Genomic DNA, 15,000 nt, shown 5'->3' on the forward strand with positions numbered 1-15,000 from the left:
GGGTTGAGCTGGGTTGGGTTGAGCTGGGTTGAGCTGGGTTGGGTTGAGCTGGGTTGGGTTGGGTTGGGTTGGGTTGAGTTGGGTTGAGCTGGGTTGGGTTGAGCTGGGTTGGGTTGAGCTGGGTTGAGCTGGGTTGGGTTGAGCTGGGTTGGGGTGGGTTGGGTTGGTTGAGCTGGGTTGAGCTGGGTTGGGTTGAGCTGGGTTGGGTTGAGCTGGGTTGGGTTGAGCTGGGTTGCGTGGAGCTGGGTTGGGTTGAGCTGGGTTGAGCTGGGTTGGGTTGAGCTGGGTTGGGTTGAGCTGGGTTGGGTTGAGCTGGGTTGGGTTGAGTTGAGCTGGGTTGAGCTGGGTTGGGTTGAGCTGGGTTGGGTTGAGCTGGGTTGAGTTGAGCTGGGTTGGGTTGAGTTGGGTTGGGTTGAGCTGGGTTGGGTTGGGTTGGGTTGGGTTGAGCTGGGTTGAGCTGGGTTGGGTTGAGCTGGGTTGGGTTGAGTTGGGTTGGGTTGAGCTGGGTTGAGCTGGGTTGGGTTGAGCTGGGTTGAGCTGGGTTGGGTTGAGCTGGGTTGGGTTGGGTTGGGTTGGGTTGAGTTGGGTTGAGCTGGGTTGGGTTGAGCTGGGTTGGGTTGAGCTGGGTTGAGCTGGGTTGGGTTGAGCTGGGTTGGGTTGGGTTGGGTTGGGTTGAGTTGGGTTGAGCTGGGTTGGTTTGAGCTGGGTTGGGTTGAGCTGGGTTGAGCTGGGTTGGGTTGAGCTGGGTTGGGGTGGGTTGGGTTGGTTGAGCTGGGTTGAGCTGGGTTGGGTTGAGCTGGGTTGGGTTGAGCTGGGTTGGGTTGAGCTGGGTTGCGTGGAGCTGGGTTGGGTTGAGCTGGGTTGAGCTGGGTTGGGTTGAGCTGGGTTGGGTTGAGCTGGGTTGGGTTGAGTTGGGTTGGGTTGAGCTGGGTTGAGCTGGGTTGGGTTGAGCTGGGTTGGGTTGAGCTGGGTTGGGTTGAGCTGGGTTGGGTTGAGCTGGGTTGGGTTGAGCTGGGTTGGGTTGAGCTGGGTTGGGTTGAGTTGGGTTGGGTTGAGCTGGGTTGGGTTGAGTTGGGTTGGGTTGAGTTGGGTTGAGCTGGGTTGGGTTGAGCTGGGTTGGGTTGAGTTGGGTTGGGTTGAGCTGGGTTGGGTTGAGTTGGGTTGGGTTGAGTTGGGTTGGGTTGAGTTGGGTTGAGCTGGGTTGGGTTGAGCTGGGTTGGGTTGAGTTGGGTTGGGTTGAGCTGGGTTGGGTTGAGTTGGGTTGAGCTGGGTTGGTTTGAGCTGGGTTGGGTTGAGCTGGGTTGGGTTGAGCTGGGTTGGGTTGAGTTGGGTTGGGTTGAGTTGGGTTGAGCTGGGTTGGGTTGAGCTGGGTTGGGTTGAGTTGGGTTGGGTTGAGTTGGGTTGAGCTGGGTTGGGTTGAGTTGGGTTGGGTTGAGCTGGGTTGGGTTGAGCTGGGTTGGGTTGAGCTGGGTTGGGTTGAGCTGGGTTGGGTTGAGCTGGGTTGAGCTGGGTTGGGTTGAGCTGGGTTGGGTTGAGCTGGGTTGGGTTGAGCTGGGTTGGGTTAAGCTGGGTTGAGCTGGGTTGGGTTGAGCTGGGTTGGGTTGAGCTGGGTTGGGTTGAGCTGGGTTGGGTTGAGCTGGGTTGGGTTGAGCTGGGTTGGGATGAGCTGGGTTGGGTTGAGCTGGGTTGGGTTGAGCTGGGTTGGGTTGAGCTGGGTTGGGTTGAGCTGGGTTGGGTTGAGTTGGGTTGGGTTGAGTTGGGTTGGGTTGAGTTGGGTTGAGCTGGGTTGGGTTGAGCTGGGTTGGGTTGAGCTGGGTTGGGTTGAGCTGGGTTGGGTTGAGCTGGGTTGGGTTGAGTTGGGTTGGGTTGAGCTGGGTTGGGTTGAGCTGGGTTGGGTTGAGCTGGGTTGGGTTGAGCTGGGTTGGGTTGAGCTGGGTTGGGTTGAGCTGGGTTGGGTTGAGTTGGGTTGGGTTGAGTTGGGTTGGGTTGAGTTGGGTTGAGCTGGGTTGGGTTGAGCTGGGTTGGGTTGAGCTGGGTTGGGTTGAGCTGGGTTGGGTTGAGCTGGGTTGGGTTGAGTTGGGTTGGGTTGAGCTGGGTTGGGTTGAGCTGGGTTGGGTTGAGCTGGGTTGGGTTGAGCTGGGTTGGGTTGAGCTGGGTTGGGTTGAGCTGGGTTGGGTTGAGCTGGGTTGGGTTGAGTTGGGTTGGGTTGAGTTGGGTTGGGTTGAGCTGGGTTGAGCTGGGTTGGGTTGAGCTGGGTTGGGTTGAGCTGGGTTGGGTTGAGCTGGGTTGGGTTGAGCTGGGTTGGGTTGAGCTGGGTTGGGTTGAGCTGGGTTGGGTTGAGCTGGGTTGGGTTGAGCTGGGTTGGGTTGAGCTGGGTTGGGTTGAGCTGGGTTGGGTTGAGCTGGGTTGGGTTGAGCTGGGTTGGGTTGAGCGGGATTGGGTTGAGCTGGGTTGGGTTGAGCTGGGTTGGGTTGAGCTAGGTTGGGTTGAGCTGGGTTGGGTTGGGTTGTGCTGGGTTGGGTTGAGCTGGGTTGGGTTGAGCTGGGTTGGGTTGAGCTGGGTTGGGTTGAGCTGGTTTGGGTTGAGCTGGGTTGGGTTGAGTTGGGTTGGGTTGAGCTGGGTTGGGTTGAGCTGTGCTGGGTTGAGCTGGGTTGGGTTGAGCTGGGTTGGGTTGAGCTGGGTTGGGTTGAGCTGGGTTGGGTTGAGCTGGGTTGAGCTGGGTTGGGTTGAGCTGGGTTGGGTTGAGTTGGGTTGGGTTGAGCTGGGTTGGGTTGAGCTGGGTTGGGTTGAGCTGGGTTGAGTTGAGCTGGGTTGGGTTGAGTTGGGTTGGGTTGAGCTGGGTTGGGTTGGGTTGGGTTGGGTTGAGTTGGGTTGGGTTGAGCTGGGTTGAGCTGGGTTGGGTTGAGCTGGGTTGGGTTGAGCTGGGTTGGGTTGAGCTGGGTTGGGTTGAGCTGGGTTGGGTTGAGCTGGGTTGGGTTGAGCTGGGTTGGGTTGAGCTGGGTTGGGTTGAGCTGGGTTGGGTTGAGCTGGGTTGGGTTGAGCTGGGTTGGGTTGAGCTGGGTTGGGTTGAGCTGGGTTGGGTGGAGCTGGGTTGGGTTGAGCTGGGTTGGGTTGAGCGGGATTGTGTTGAGCTGGGTTGGGTTGAGCTGGGTTGAGCTGGGTTGGGTTGAGCTGGGTTGGGTTGGGTTGGGTTGGGTTGGGTTGAGCTGGGTTGGGTTGAGCTGGGTTGAGCTGGGTTGGGTTGAGCTGGGTTGGGTTGAGTTGGGTTGGGTTGAGCTGGGTTGGGTTGAGCTGGGTTGGGTTGAGCTGGGTTGAGTTGAGCTGGGTTGGGTTGAGTTGGGTTGGGTTGAGCTGGGTTGGGTTGGGTTGGGTTGGGTTGAGCTGGGTTGAGCTGGGTTGGGTTGAGCTGGGTTGGGTTGAGTTGGGTTGGGTTGAGCTGGGTTGAGCTGGGTTGGGTTGAGCTGGGTTGAGCTGGGTTGAGTTGAGCTGGGTTGGGTTGGGTTGGGTTGGGTTGAGTTGGGTTGAGCTGGGTTGGGTTGAGCTGGGTTGGGTTGAGTTGGGTTGAGCTGGGTTGGGTTGAGCTGGGTTGGGTTGAGCTGGGTTGAGCTGGGTTGGGTTGAGCTGGGTTGGGTTGGGTTGGGTTGAGCTGGGTTGAGCTGGGTTGGGTTGAGCTGGGTTGGGTTGAGCTGGGTTGGGTTGAGCTGGGTTGGGTGGAGCTGGGTTGGGTTGAGCTGGGTTGGGTTGGGTTGAGCTGGGTTGAGCTGGGTTGGGTTGAGCTGGGTTGGGTTGAGCTGGGTTGAGCTGGGCTGGGTTGAGCTGGGCTGGGTTGAGCTGGGTTGGGTTGAGCTGGGTTGGGTTGGGTTGGGTTGAGCTGGGTTGGGTTGAGCTGGGTTGGGTTGAGCCGGGTTGGGTTGAGCTGGGTTGGGTTGAGCTGGGTTGGGTTGAGTTGGGTTGAGTTGAGCTGGGTTGGGTTGAGCTGGGTTGGGTTGAGCCGGGTTGGGTTGGGTTGGGTTGAGCTGTGTTGGGTTGGGTTGGGTTGGGTTGAGCTGGGTTGAGCTGGGTTGGGTTGAGCTGGGTTGGGTTGAGCTGGGTTGGGTTGAGCCGGGTTGGGTTGAGCTGGGTTGGGTTGTGCTGGGTTGGGTTGAGTTGGGTTGAGTTGAGCTGGGTTGGGTTGAGCTGGGTTGGGTTGAGCCGTGTTGGGTTGAGCTGGGTTGGGTTGAGCCGGGTTGGGTTGAGCTGGGTTGGGTTGAGCTGGGTTGGGTTGAGCTGGGTTGGGTTGAGCTGGGTTGGGTTGAGCTGGGTTGGGTTGAGCCGGGTTGGGTTGAGCCGGGTTGGGTTGAGCTGGGTTGGGTTGAGTTGGGTTGGGTTGAGCTGGGTTGGGTTGAGCTGGGTTGGGTTGGGTTGGGTTGAGCTGCATTGGGTTGAGCTGGGTTGGGTTGAGCTGGGTTGGGTTGAGCTGGGTTAGGTTGAGCTGGGTTGGGTTGAGCCAGGTTGGGTTGAGCTGTGCTGGGGTTGAGTTGGGTTGAGCTGGGTTGGGTTGAGCTGGGTTGGGTTGAGTTGGGTTGAGTTGAGCTGGGTTGGGTTGAGCTGGGTTGGGTTGAGCTGGGTTGCGTTGAGCTGGGTTGGGTTGAGCTGGGTTGGGTTGAGCTGGGTTGGGTTGAGCCGGGTTGGGTTGAGCTGGGTTGGGTTGAGCTGGGTTGGGTTGAGCTGGGTTGGGTTGAGCTGGGTTGGGTTGAGCCGGGTTGGGTTGAGCTGGGCTGGGTTGAGCTGGGTTGGGTTGAGCTGGGTTGGGTTGAGCCGTGTTGGGTTGAGCTGGGTTGGGTTGAGCCGGGTTGGGTTGAGCTGGGTTGGGTTGAGCTGGGTTGGGTTGAGCTGGGTTGGGTTGAGCTGGGTTGGGTTGAGCCGGGTTGGGTTGAGCCGGGTTGGGTTGAGCTGGGTTGGGTTGAGTTGGGTTGGGTTGAGCTGTGCTGGGGTTGAGTTGGGTTGAGCTGGGTTGGGTTGAGCTGGGTTGGTTTGAGTTGGGTTGAGTTGAGCTGGGTTGGGTTGAGCTGGGTTGGGTTGAGCTGGGTTGCGTTGAGCTGGGTTGGGTTGAGCTGGGTTGGGTTGAGCTGGGTTGGGTTGAGCCGGGTTGGGTTGAGCTGGGTTGGGTTGAGCTGGGTTGGGTTGAGCTGGGTTGGGTTGAGCTGGGTTGGGTTGAGCTGGGTTGGGTTGAGCTGGGTTGGGTTGAGCTGGGTTGGGTTGAGCTGGGTTTGATTGAGCCGGGTACTGTTGAGCTGTGCTGGGGTTGAGTTCGGTTGAGCTGGGTTGGGTTCAGCTGGGTTGGGTTGAGTTGGGTTGAGTTGAGCTGGGTTGGGTTGAGCTGGGTTGGGTTGAGCTGGGTTGAGTTGAGCTGGGTTGGGTTGAGCTGGGTTGGGTTGAGCTGGGTTGGGTTGAGCTGGGTTGGGTTGAGCTGGATTGGGTTGAGCTGGGTTGGGTTGAGCTGGGTTGGGTTGAGCTGGATTGGGTTGAGCTGGGTTGGGTTGAGCTGGGTTTGATTGAGCCGGGTGCTGTTGAGCTGTGCTGGGGTTGAGTTGGGTTGAGCTGGGTTTGGTTGAGCCGGGTGGGGTTGAGCTGTGCTGGGGTTGAGTTGGGTTGAGCTGGGTTTGGTTGAGCTGGGTTGAGCTGGGTTTGGTTGAGCCGGGTGCTGTTGAGCTGTGCTGGAGTTGAGTTGGGTTGAGCTGGGTTGAGCTGGGTTGAGCTGGTTTGGGTTGAGCTGGGTTGAGCTGGATTGAGCTGGGTTTGGTTGAGCCGGGTGCTGTTGAGCTGTGCTGGAGTTGAGTTGGGTTGAGCTGGGTTGGGTTGAGCTGTCCTGGGTTGGGTGTAGCTGTGCTGGAGTTGAGTTGGGTTGAGCTGGGTTTGATTGAGCCGGGTGCTGTTGAGCTGTGCTGGAGTTGAGTTGGGTTGAGCTGGGCTGTGCTGGGTTGGGTTGAGCTGTACTGGGTTGGGTGTAGCTATCCTGGAGTTGAGTTGGGTTGAGTTGAGTTGGGTTTGAGCTGGGTTGGGTTGAGCTGTCCTGGGTGGGGTGTAGCTGTGCTGGAGTTGAGTTGGGTTGAGCTGGGTTTGGTTGAGCTGGGTTGGGTGTAGCTGTGCTGGAGCTGAGTTGGGTTGGGTGTAGCTGTGCTGGAGTTGGGTTGGGTTGAGCTGGGTTGGGTTGAGCTGGGTTGGGTTGGGTTGGGTTGGGTTGAGCTGGGTTGGGTTGAGCTGGGTTGGGTTGAGCTGGGTTGGGTTGAGCTAGGTTGGGTTGAGTTGAGTTGGGTTGAGCTGGGTTGGGTTGAGCCGGGTGGGGTGTAGCTGTGCTGGAGTTGAGTTGGGTTGAGCTGGGTTTGATTGAGCCGGGTGCTGTTGAGCTGTGCTGGAGTTGAGTTGGGTTGAGTTGAGTTGGGTTGAGTTGAGTTGGTTTGAGTTGGGTTGAGCTGGGTTGAGCTGGGTTCGGTTGAGCTGGGTTGGGTTGAGCTGGGTTGAGCTGGGTTGAGCTGGGTTTGGTTGAGCCAGGTGCTGTTGAGCTGTGCTGGGGTTGAGTTGGGTTGAGCTGGGTTTGGTTGAGCCGGGTGGGGTGTAGCTGTGCTGGAGTTGAGTTGGGTTGAGCTGGGTTTGGTTGAGCTGGGTTGGGTGTAGCTGTGCTGGAGTTGAGTTGGGTTGATGTGCTGGGTGTTTTGTGGTGGAACTAGATTCACCAGTCCCTTCGCTCCACCATTGCCGTGCCTTTTGCCGTCTTCACCCTGCGTTCTGTAATTCCTCGCTGCCTCTCTACCTTTAAGACGCTGCTTTGAACCCACCTTAATGTGCGAGCATTTGGTGGCCCTTGATAGTCTCTCCATCGTCAGAATGAAACATGAACTGGTGCAGCGGGGGTGAGGAATATGAAAAAGGACCTTCGAGCAATGAGGCGAAAGATAAAAGATATCAGAAAACCAGATCGGGAGAAAAATGAGGAAGATAGAAACGGAGAGAAAGAAGGGTGGGAGAAGGAGAATGGGAGAGCGAGAGACTAAAGGAGAGGGGGGAAATGGAGAAAGAGAGAGTCAGAAAAATGGAGAAGAATGGAGACATGTGAGAGAAAGCACATTGAGACCAGGGAAGGGTTGGAAATATCTGAGAGTTATCGAGCAAGGTAGTGATTGAAAGAGAAAAAACCCCATAGAATTGCATTTATATAGCGCCCTTCACAACCACTGGATGTCACAAATCGCTTCACAGCCAATGAAGTACTTTTTTTTTGAAGTGTAGTCTCTCCCACAAACAGCAATGTGATAATGACCCAGATAATCTGTTTTTGTTATGTTGATTGAGGGATAAATATTGGCCCCAGGACACCGGGGATAACTCCTTCTGCTCTTCTTCCAAATAGTGGCCGTGGGATCTTTTACATCCACCTGAGAGGGCAGACGGGGCCCTCGGTTTAACGTCTCATCCGAAAGATGGCACCTCCGACTGTGCGGCACTCCCTCAGCACTGCACTGGGAGTGTCAGCTGAGATTTACGTGCTCGAGTCCCTGGAGTGGGACTTGAACCCACGACTTTCTGACTCCAAGGCGAGGGTGCTGCCCACTGAGACACAGCTGACTCCGCCACGGAGGTGTGAGAAATTCAGAGATGGAGTGACAGTGAGAGGCTTAAAATTGCGATACCCTGCCCTTGTTCTCCTCCCGAAATGCCCCAACTCCAACCCCTCCAGATTACATTCGCTTCAATGGCTTCTCACTCTCTCGCCCCCCTCTCCTTCACTCCATTCCCTCTCTCGCCCTCACTCAATCTCGCCCTCTCCCCACCATCCCCATCACTCCTCGCCCTCTCCTACTCTCCATCCCGTTCTCTCTCCACCTCACTCTTCCCCCGTCCGTCTCTCCATCCCTCTCTCTCCATCTCATGCATCCCCTCTCTGTCGCTCCATCCCTTCTCATTGCCTCTCATGCTCCCGCTCTCCATTCCCCTCAGTCTCCACCTCTCCTCCTCCCTCACTCTTTCCCTCTCTCCATCCCCCTCTCACTCCATCTCACTCACTCTCCCTCTACATTTCCCTCGATATCTTCCAAAAATCCTTCTCTCCGCCCCCTTCTTTCCCCCTCACTCAATCTCTCCCTCCTTCTCTCCACCCTCTCACTCCTCCTCGATCTCTTCCCTCCCGCCATCACCTCGCTCCCCCTTACTCACCTTCCTTTCTCCCCATCCTCCTCTCACTCCGCCTCACTCTCTCTCCCAGTCTCCATCTCACTCAATCTCTGCCCTCTTTCTCTCTATCACCTCCCACCACCTCACTCACTCTCCCCCTCTCCTCTCTCCATCATTGTCTCTCACTCATTCAGCCCCTCTTTCTCTCTTCCACGCTCTGATTCTCACCACCCCCTCTCTCTTCCCCGCTCTCTTTCTCTCCATCACCTCTCTTCCCCACTCTCCATCCCCCTCTCTCTCTCCTTCCCCTCTCTGCTTCTCTCCGTGCCCCTCTCTCTCTCCTTCCCTCTCTCCACCATCTATCTCTCCTTCAATCCCTCTTCACCACTCTCTGTCCCCCTCTCTGTCTCCTTCCCTCTCTCCACCATCTATCTCTCCTTCAATCCCTCTTCCCCTCTCTCCGTCCCTCACTCTCTCTACCGCGCTCTCCTTCTCTCCATCACCTCTTTCCATCATCTCTCTCTTCCCCTCTATCCATCCCTCTCTCTCTCTTCCCCGCTCTCCTTCTCTCCATCCCCTCTCTCTTTCTCTCTTCCCCGCTCTCCTTCTCTCCATCCCCCTCTCTCTCTCTTCCCTGCTCTCCTTCTCTCCAGCCCCCTCTCTCTCCTTCCCTCTCTCCTTCTCTCCATTGCCTATCTCTCCTTCAATTCCACTTCCCCTCTCTCCATACCCCTCTCTCTTTCCTTCCCTCTCTCTCCTCTCTCATCTACTTGCCGTCCTCCTCTCTCTCCCTCTTTCTGATCCCCTCGCTCCATCCCTCTCTCTCTCTCTCTATCTTCCCCCGCTCTTCTTCTCTCCATCACCTCTCTTTCCATCATCTCTCTCTTCCCCTCTATCCATCCCCCTCTCTCTATCTCTCTTCCCCGCTCTCCTTCTCTCCATCCCCCCTCTCTCTCTCTCTCTTCCCCGCTCTCCTTCTCTCCATCCCCCTCTCTCTCCTTCCCTCTCTCCTTCTCTCCAGCCCCCTCTCTCTCCTTCCCTCTCTCTTTCTCTCCACCGCCTATCTCTCCTTCCCTCTCTCTCCTCTCTCTTACCTACTCTCCGTCCTCTTTTCTCTCCTTCTTTCTGATCCCCTCTCTCCATCCCTCTCTCTCTCTCTCTCTTCCCCTCACTCCATTTCCCCCTCTCTCTCCTCCCCACACTCCTTCTCTCCATCTTACCCCCCCCCCCCTCCCTTCTCCTCCCTCAATGGAGGACCATCCTAAAGGGATTGAGGCACACCAGGGAGGACTGTGCAGAAACAAGCGGTGTGAGAAAGGGAAGGGGAGAGAGTGAGAGAGAGAGGGAGAGAGAGAGAGAGCCGGGAGCTCTCGGGCAGTGGAGCTGCGTGTCGCAGACTCGGGGCCTTTGCTTATCGCAGTCAGGAAGCCATGCCCAGTCTGGGCAGGGGAGGCTGCCAAAACCACAAGAAGGGAGCTGGACAGCCCTTTGGAGGGGGGCCAGCAGCGAGTGTTGCTGCACAGAGCACGGCGTCGGTGGGCTTGGGGAGGGGCCGCGAGAGATTCCATCAGTGGGTGGTTGTGGGGCGGGGAGAGGAGCTGAGTCAGGAGAGACGTCAACCCACAGGCTTCAGCGAGACCTCGGCACCAGCGAGAGCTCCCGGGGCTGCCGGCTCTTCCCTCCTCCCCGGGAAGAACCCTCCGCGAGGCTGGCCCCCGGGTATCGGCGAGCTTGCAACGTTTCCGCCCGCCCTGAGCGCGCCCCCCCCGCCCGCCGGGATGAAGACCGAGAGGCCGACGCCCGGCCGCGACGCCGGCCCCGAGGGGCCCAGGCCCAGCGGCGACCCCCGACCTCCGACCCCCGGCTTGAGGAAGGACCTGGACCAGATGTGGGAAGCCCTTCTCCGCAACGTCAAGGAGCTCCGGCTGCAGGCCCTGGACTTCTCGGACCTGTGGGAGGAGGAGGAGGGGGAGGAGGAGGGGGAGGGGAGCCGGGGAGCGGGGCCGAGCCCACCCCTGCTCCCCTGTCCTCCCCTCGCGGCCGGCCACCTACCCCCTCCCCCTCCCCCTCCTCCTCCTCCTCCTCCCTCCGGGAAACCATTCCCCGCCGGCCTGGGGCCATTGAGCCCCAAGAAGAAGACCCTCAGGTTGTTCTGGACTGGACTCGGCGAGCTTCCCCTCCTGCCCAAGTACAGCCGCTTTGGGCCCCAGACCCTCTGGGCCACCCTGGAGCCCGTCCAGCTCGACACCAACAAGCTCCAGGAGCTCTTCGAGTGCAAGACCAGCGACTCCCAGCTCCTCCAGGTAGGGCCCCAAAAAAAACCTCCCCGCGATGTTCTCGGCTCAGTGGGCAGCACCCCTCGCCTCTGAGTCAGGAGGTCGTGGGTTCAAGTCCCACTCCAGCGACTCGAGCACGTGAATCCAGCCCGACGCTCCCAGTGCTGAGGGAGCGCCGCACTGTCGGAGGGGCGGTACTGAGGGAGTGCCGCACTGTCGGAGGGGCAGTACTGAGGGAGTGCCGCACTGTCGGAGGGGCGGTACTGAGGGAGTGCCGCACTGTCGGAGGGGCAGTACTGAGGGAGTGCCGCACTGTCGGAGGGGCGGTACTGAGGGAGTGCCGCACTGTCGGAGGGGCGGTACTGAGGGAGCGCCGCACTGTCGGAGGGGCGGTACTGAGGGAGCGCCGCACTGTCGGAGGGGCTGTACTGAGGGAGCGCCGCACTGTCGGAGGGGCAGTACTGAGGGAGCGCCGCACTGTCGGAGGGGCAGTACTGAGGGAGCGCCGCACTGTCGGAGGGGCAGTACTGAGGGAGCGCCGCACTGTCGGAGGGGCGGTACTGAGGGAGCGCCGCACTGTTGGAGGGGCGGTACTGAGGGAGCGCCGCACTGTCGGAGGGGCAGTACTGAGGGAGCGCCGCACTGTTGGAGGGGCGGTACTGAGGGAGCGCCGCACTGTTGGAGGGGCGGTACTGAGGGAGCGCCGCACTGTCGGAGGGGCGGTGCTGAGGGAGTGCCGCACTGTCGGAGGGGCAGTACTGAGGGAGCGCCGCACTGTCGGAGGGGCGGTGCTGAGGGAGTGCCGCACTGTCGGAGGGGCAATACTGAGGGAGAGCCGCACTGTCGGAGGGACAGTACTGAGGGAGCGCCGCACTGTCGGAGGGGCAGTACTGAGGGAGCGCCGCACTGTCGGAGGGGCAGTGCTGAGGGAGCGCCGCACTGTCGGAGGGGCGGTACTGAGGGAGCGCCGCACTGTCGGAGGGTCAGTACTGAGGGAGCGCCGCACTGTCGGAGGGGCAGTACTGAGGGAGCGCCGCACTGTCGGAGGGTCAGTACTGAGGGAGCGCCGCACTGTCGGAGGGGCGGTACTGAGGGAGCGGCGCACTGTCGGAGGGGCCGTACTGAGGGAGTGCCGCACTGTCGGAGGGGCAGTACTGAGGGAGCGCCGCACTGTCGGAGGGGCAGTACTGAGGGAGCGCCGCACTGTCGGAGGGGCAGTACTGAGGGAGCACCGCACTGTCGGAGGGGCAGTACTGAGGGAGCGCCGCACTGTCGGAGGGGCAGTACTGAGGGAGCACCGCACTGTCGGAGGGGCAGTACCGAGAGAGTGTCGCACTGTCGGAGGGGCAGTACCGAGAGAGTGCCGCACTGTCGGAGGTGCCGTCTTTCGGATGAGACGTTAAGCAGACGCCCCTGTCTGCTCTCCCCGGTGTCCTGGGGCCAATATTTATCCCTCAAGCAACATGACTAAAAAAGATTATCTGGCCATTGATCACGTTGCTGTTTGTGGGAGCTTGCTGTGCGCAAATTGGCGTCTGTGTTTCCCACATTACAACAGTGAGCACACGTCAAAAAACAGGCTGTAAAACATTTGGGATGTCTTGAGGTAGTGAAAGGCGCGATGTTAATACAAGTTAATAACTTCTGTTTCATTGACTCCGAGGCGAGAGGCTCGAGCTGGTCAAAGAGCCAATCGGATTACATCGGATTACATCAGATATACGGCACGGAAACAGACCATTCGGCCCAACCAGTCCATGCCGGGCTTAATGTTCCACTCCAGCAATTCTCTGCAATTCTCTCGTGGAATTCTCTGCCCCAGAGTGAATATATTTAAGGTGGAGATAGACAGATTTTTGAACGATAAGGGAGTGAAGGGCTACGGGGAGCGGGCGGGGAAGTGGAGCTGAGTCCATGATCGGATCAGCCGTGATCTTATTGAATGGCGGAGCAGGCTCGAGGGGCCGAATGGCCGACTCCTGCTCCTATTCCTTCACGTTCTTATCGGATTGTTGTAAAAACCCATCTGGCTCACTAATGTTCCTTTAGGGAAGGAAATCTGCCGTCCTTACCCGGCCTGGGCCGATAGGTGACTCCAGACCCCACAGCGATGTGGTTGACTCTTAACTGCCCTTCAGGTCACAGAGGGTGAAAGGTCAGCGTCTGAGCCCATGACCCCACCAATTCCCTACTTAGAGACAGAGAGAGAGGAGCCATTTATCCCTCTGTATGGGACTGGAGTTGACCCCCCCAGGTGCCCCGAGGGTAAAAGGTCAGCATCTGACCCCATGACCCCACCCATTCCAGCCCCGAGAGAGGGAGGAGCCACTTATGCCCCTCTGTCTGGGAGTGGAGTTGACCCCAGGTCCCCCGAAGGTGAAAGGTCAGCGTCTGACCTCGCGACCTCCACCCCGATGGGACGCAGTGTGCCTGACTGACCTTGAGCGATGTCACTGAGCCCGCCTTGTCCTGTGGTTTAGAAGCGCAATACGGGGAGGAAGCAGGAGCTGTCCGTGTTGGACATGAAGAGGAGTAACGTCATCAACATCGGCCTGACTGCCCTACCGGCCCCACACATTGTCCGTGTCGCCCTCCTCAGCTTCGACCAGTGCGTCCTGGAGAAGGAGGCTATCGAGGTGAGACTTGGCATGGGTACACCCTCGAGTAATCGCATGCAGATATGTGCGTCGAGAGTTATGTGTCTATATATATAGGTGTGTGTGTGTGTGTGGGTGTGTGTATCAGCGTGTGTGTGTCAGTGTGTGTGTGTGTGTGTGTGTATCAGCGTGTGTGTGTCAGTGTGTGTGTCAGTGTGTATCTGTGTGTGCATGTGTGTCAGTGCGTGTGTGTCAGTGTGTATCAGTGTCTGTGTGTGCATGTGTGTGTGTCAGTGTGTGTGTGTGTGTGTGTGTATCAGCGTGTGTGTGTCAGTGTGTGTGTGTGTGTGTGTGTCAGTGTGTGTGTATGTCAGTGTGTGTGTATCAGTGTGTGTCAGTGTGTGCATGTGTGTCAGTGTTTGTGTGTCAGTGTGTGTCAGTGTGTGTGTGCGTGTGTGTCAGTGTGTATCAGTGTCTGTGTGTGCATGTGTGTCAGTGTGCGTGTGCGTGTGTGTCAGTGTGTATCAGTGTCTGTGTGTGCATGTGTGTCAGTGTGTGTGTGTGTCAGTGTGTGTGTGTGTCAGTGTGTGTGTGTCAGTGAGTGTGTGCGTGTGTGTGTGTATCAGTGTGTGTGTATCAGTGTGTGTATGTGTGTCAAAGTGTGTGTGTGTATATCAGTGTATCTGTGTGTGAGTGTGTGTGTGTGTCAGTGTGTGTATGTCAGTGTGTGTGTGTGTGTCAGTGTGTGTGTGTATATCTGTGTGTGTGTGTGTGTGTGTGTGAGTGTGAGTGCGTGTGTGTGTGTGCGTGTGTGTGTATCAGTGTGTGTGTATGTATCAGTGTGTGTGTGTGTGTCAATGTGTGTGTGTCAGTGTGTGTGTGTATATCTGTGTGTGTGTGTCAGCGTGTGTGTGTATCAGCGTGTGTGTGTATCAGTGTGTGTGTGTGTGTGTCAGTGTGTGTGTGTGTGTCAGTGTGTGTGTGTCAGTGTGTGTGTGTCAGTGTGTCAGTATGTCCGTGTGTGTCAGTGTGTGTGTGTGTATCAGCGTGTGTGTGTCAGTGTGTGTGTGTGTATCTGTGTGTGTGTGTGTGTGTCAGTGTGTGTGTGTGTCAGTGTGTGTGTGTCAGTGTGTGTGTGTATCAGTGTGTGCATGTGTGTCAGTGTGTGTGTGTGTCAGTGTGTGTGTGTTAGTGTGTGCATGTGTATCAGTGTGTGTGTGTATCAGTGTGTGTGTCAGTGAGTGTGTGTGTCAGTGTGTGCATGTGTGTCAGTATGTGTGTGTCAGTGTGTGTGTGTCAGTGTGCCAGTATGTGCGTGTGTGACAGTGTGTGTGTGTATCAGCGTGTGTGTGTCAGTGTGTGTGTGTCAGTGTGTGTGTGTGTGTATCAGCGTGTGTGTGTCAGTGTGTGTGTGTGTATCAGTGTGTGTGTGTATCAGTGTGTGTGTGTCAGTGTGTGTGTGTGTATCAGTGTGTGTGTGTGTGTGTCAGTATGTGTGTCAGTGTGTGTGTGTGTGTCAATGTGTGTGTGTTAGTGTGTGTCAGTGTGTGTGTGTATATCAGTGTGTGTGTGTCAGTGTGTGTCAGTGTGTGTGTGTCAGTGTGTGTGTCAGTGTGTGTGCGTGTGTGTGTTTGTGTGTGTGTCAGTGTGTGTGTGTATCAGTGTGTGTGTGTGTGTGTGTGTGTCAGTGTGTGTGTGTTAGTGTGTGTGTGTATCGGTGTGTGTCAGTGTGTGCATGTGTGTCAGTGTGTGTGTGTGTCAGTGTGTGTGTATGTATCAGTGTGTGTGTGTGTGTCAGTGTGTGTGTGTGTGTCAGTGTGTGTGTATCAGTCTGTGTGTGTGTGTGTCTCAGTGTGTGTGTGTGTGTGTCAGTGTGCGTGCGTGTGTGTGTTTGTGTGTGTGTCAGTGTGTGTGTGTATCAGTGTGTGTGTGTTTCATTGTGTGTGTGTGTGTCAGTGTGTGTGTATCAGTGTGTGTCT

General features: G+C 57.5%; 2 protein-coding genes across 2 annotated transcripts in view; one reads left to right on the forward strand and one right to left on the reverse strand.

Moving 5' to 3' along the window:
- LOC139235682 (salivary glue protein Sgs-3-like) overlaps positions 1-6,857 on the reverse strand; it is a 22,040-nt gene extending 15,183 nt beyond the window's left edge. Inside the window, exons 1-2 of the mRNA XM_070866722.1 lie at positions 6,816-6,857; positions 5,541-6,225 (exon numbers count right to left, since the gene is read on the reverse strand). Of these exons, the coding sequence (XP_070722823.1) occupies positions 5,541-6,225; positions 6,816-6,857 (727 nt within the window). The remainder of the gene's footprint in view (positions 1-5,540; positions 6,226-6,815) is intronic.
- A 2,721-nt stretch (positions 6,858-9,578) lies between these two features.
- Positions 9,579-15,000, forward strand: part of LOC139235683 (FH1/FH2 domain-containing protein 3) — a 194,817-nt gene continuing 189,395 nt past the window's right edge. The window contains exons 1-2 of the mRNA XM_070866723.1: positions 9,579-10,451; positions 12,905-13,060. Coding sequence (XP_070722824.1) covers positions 9,579-10,451; positions 12,905-13,060 — 1,029 coding nt within the window. The remainder of the gene's footprint in view (positions 10,452-12,904; positions 13,061-15,000) is intronic.

This window comes from Pristiophorus japonicus, chromosome 23 (assembly GCF_044704955.1).
Source record: "Pristiophorus japonicus isolate sPriJap1 chromosome 23, sPriJap1.hap1, whole genome shotgun sequence".
Lineage (NCBI taxonomy): Eukaryota > Metazoa > Chordata > Chondrichthyes > Pristiophoridae > Pristiophorus > Pristiophorus japonicus.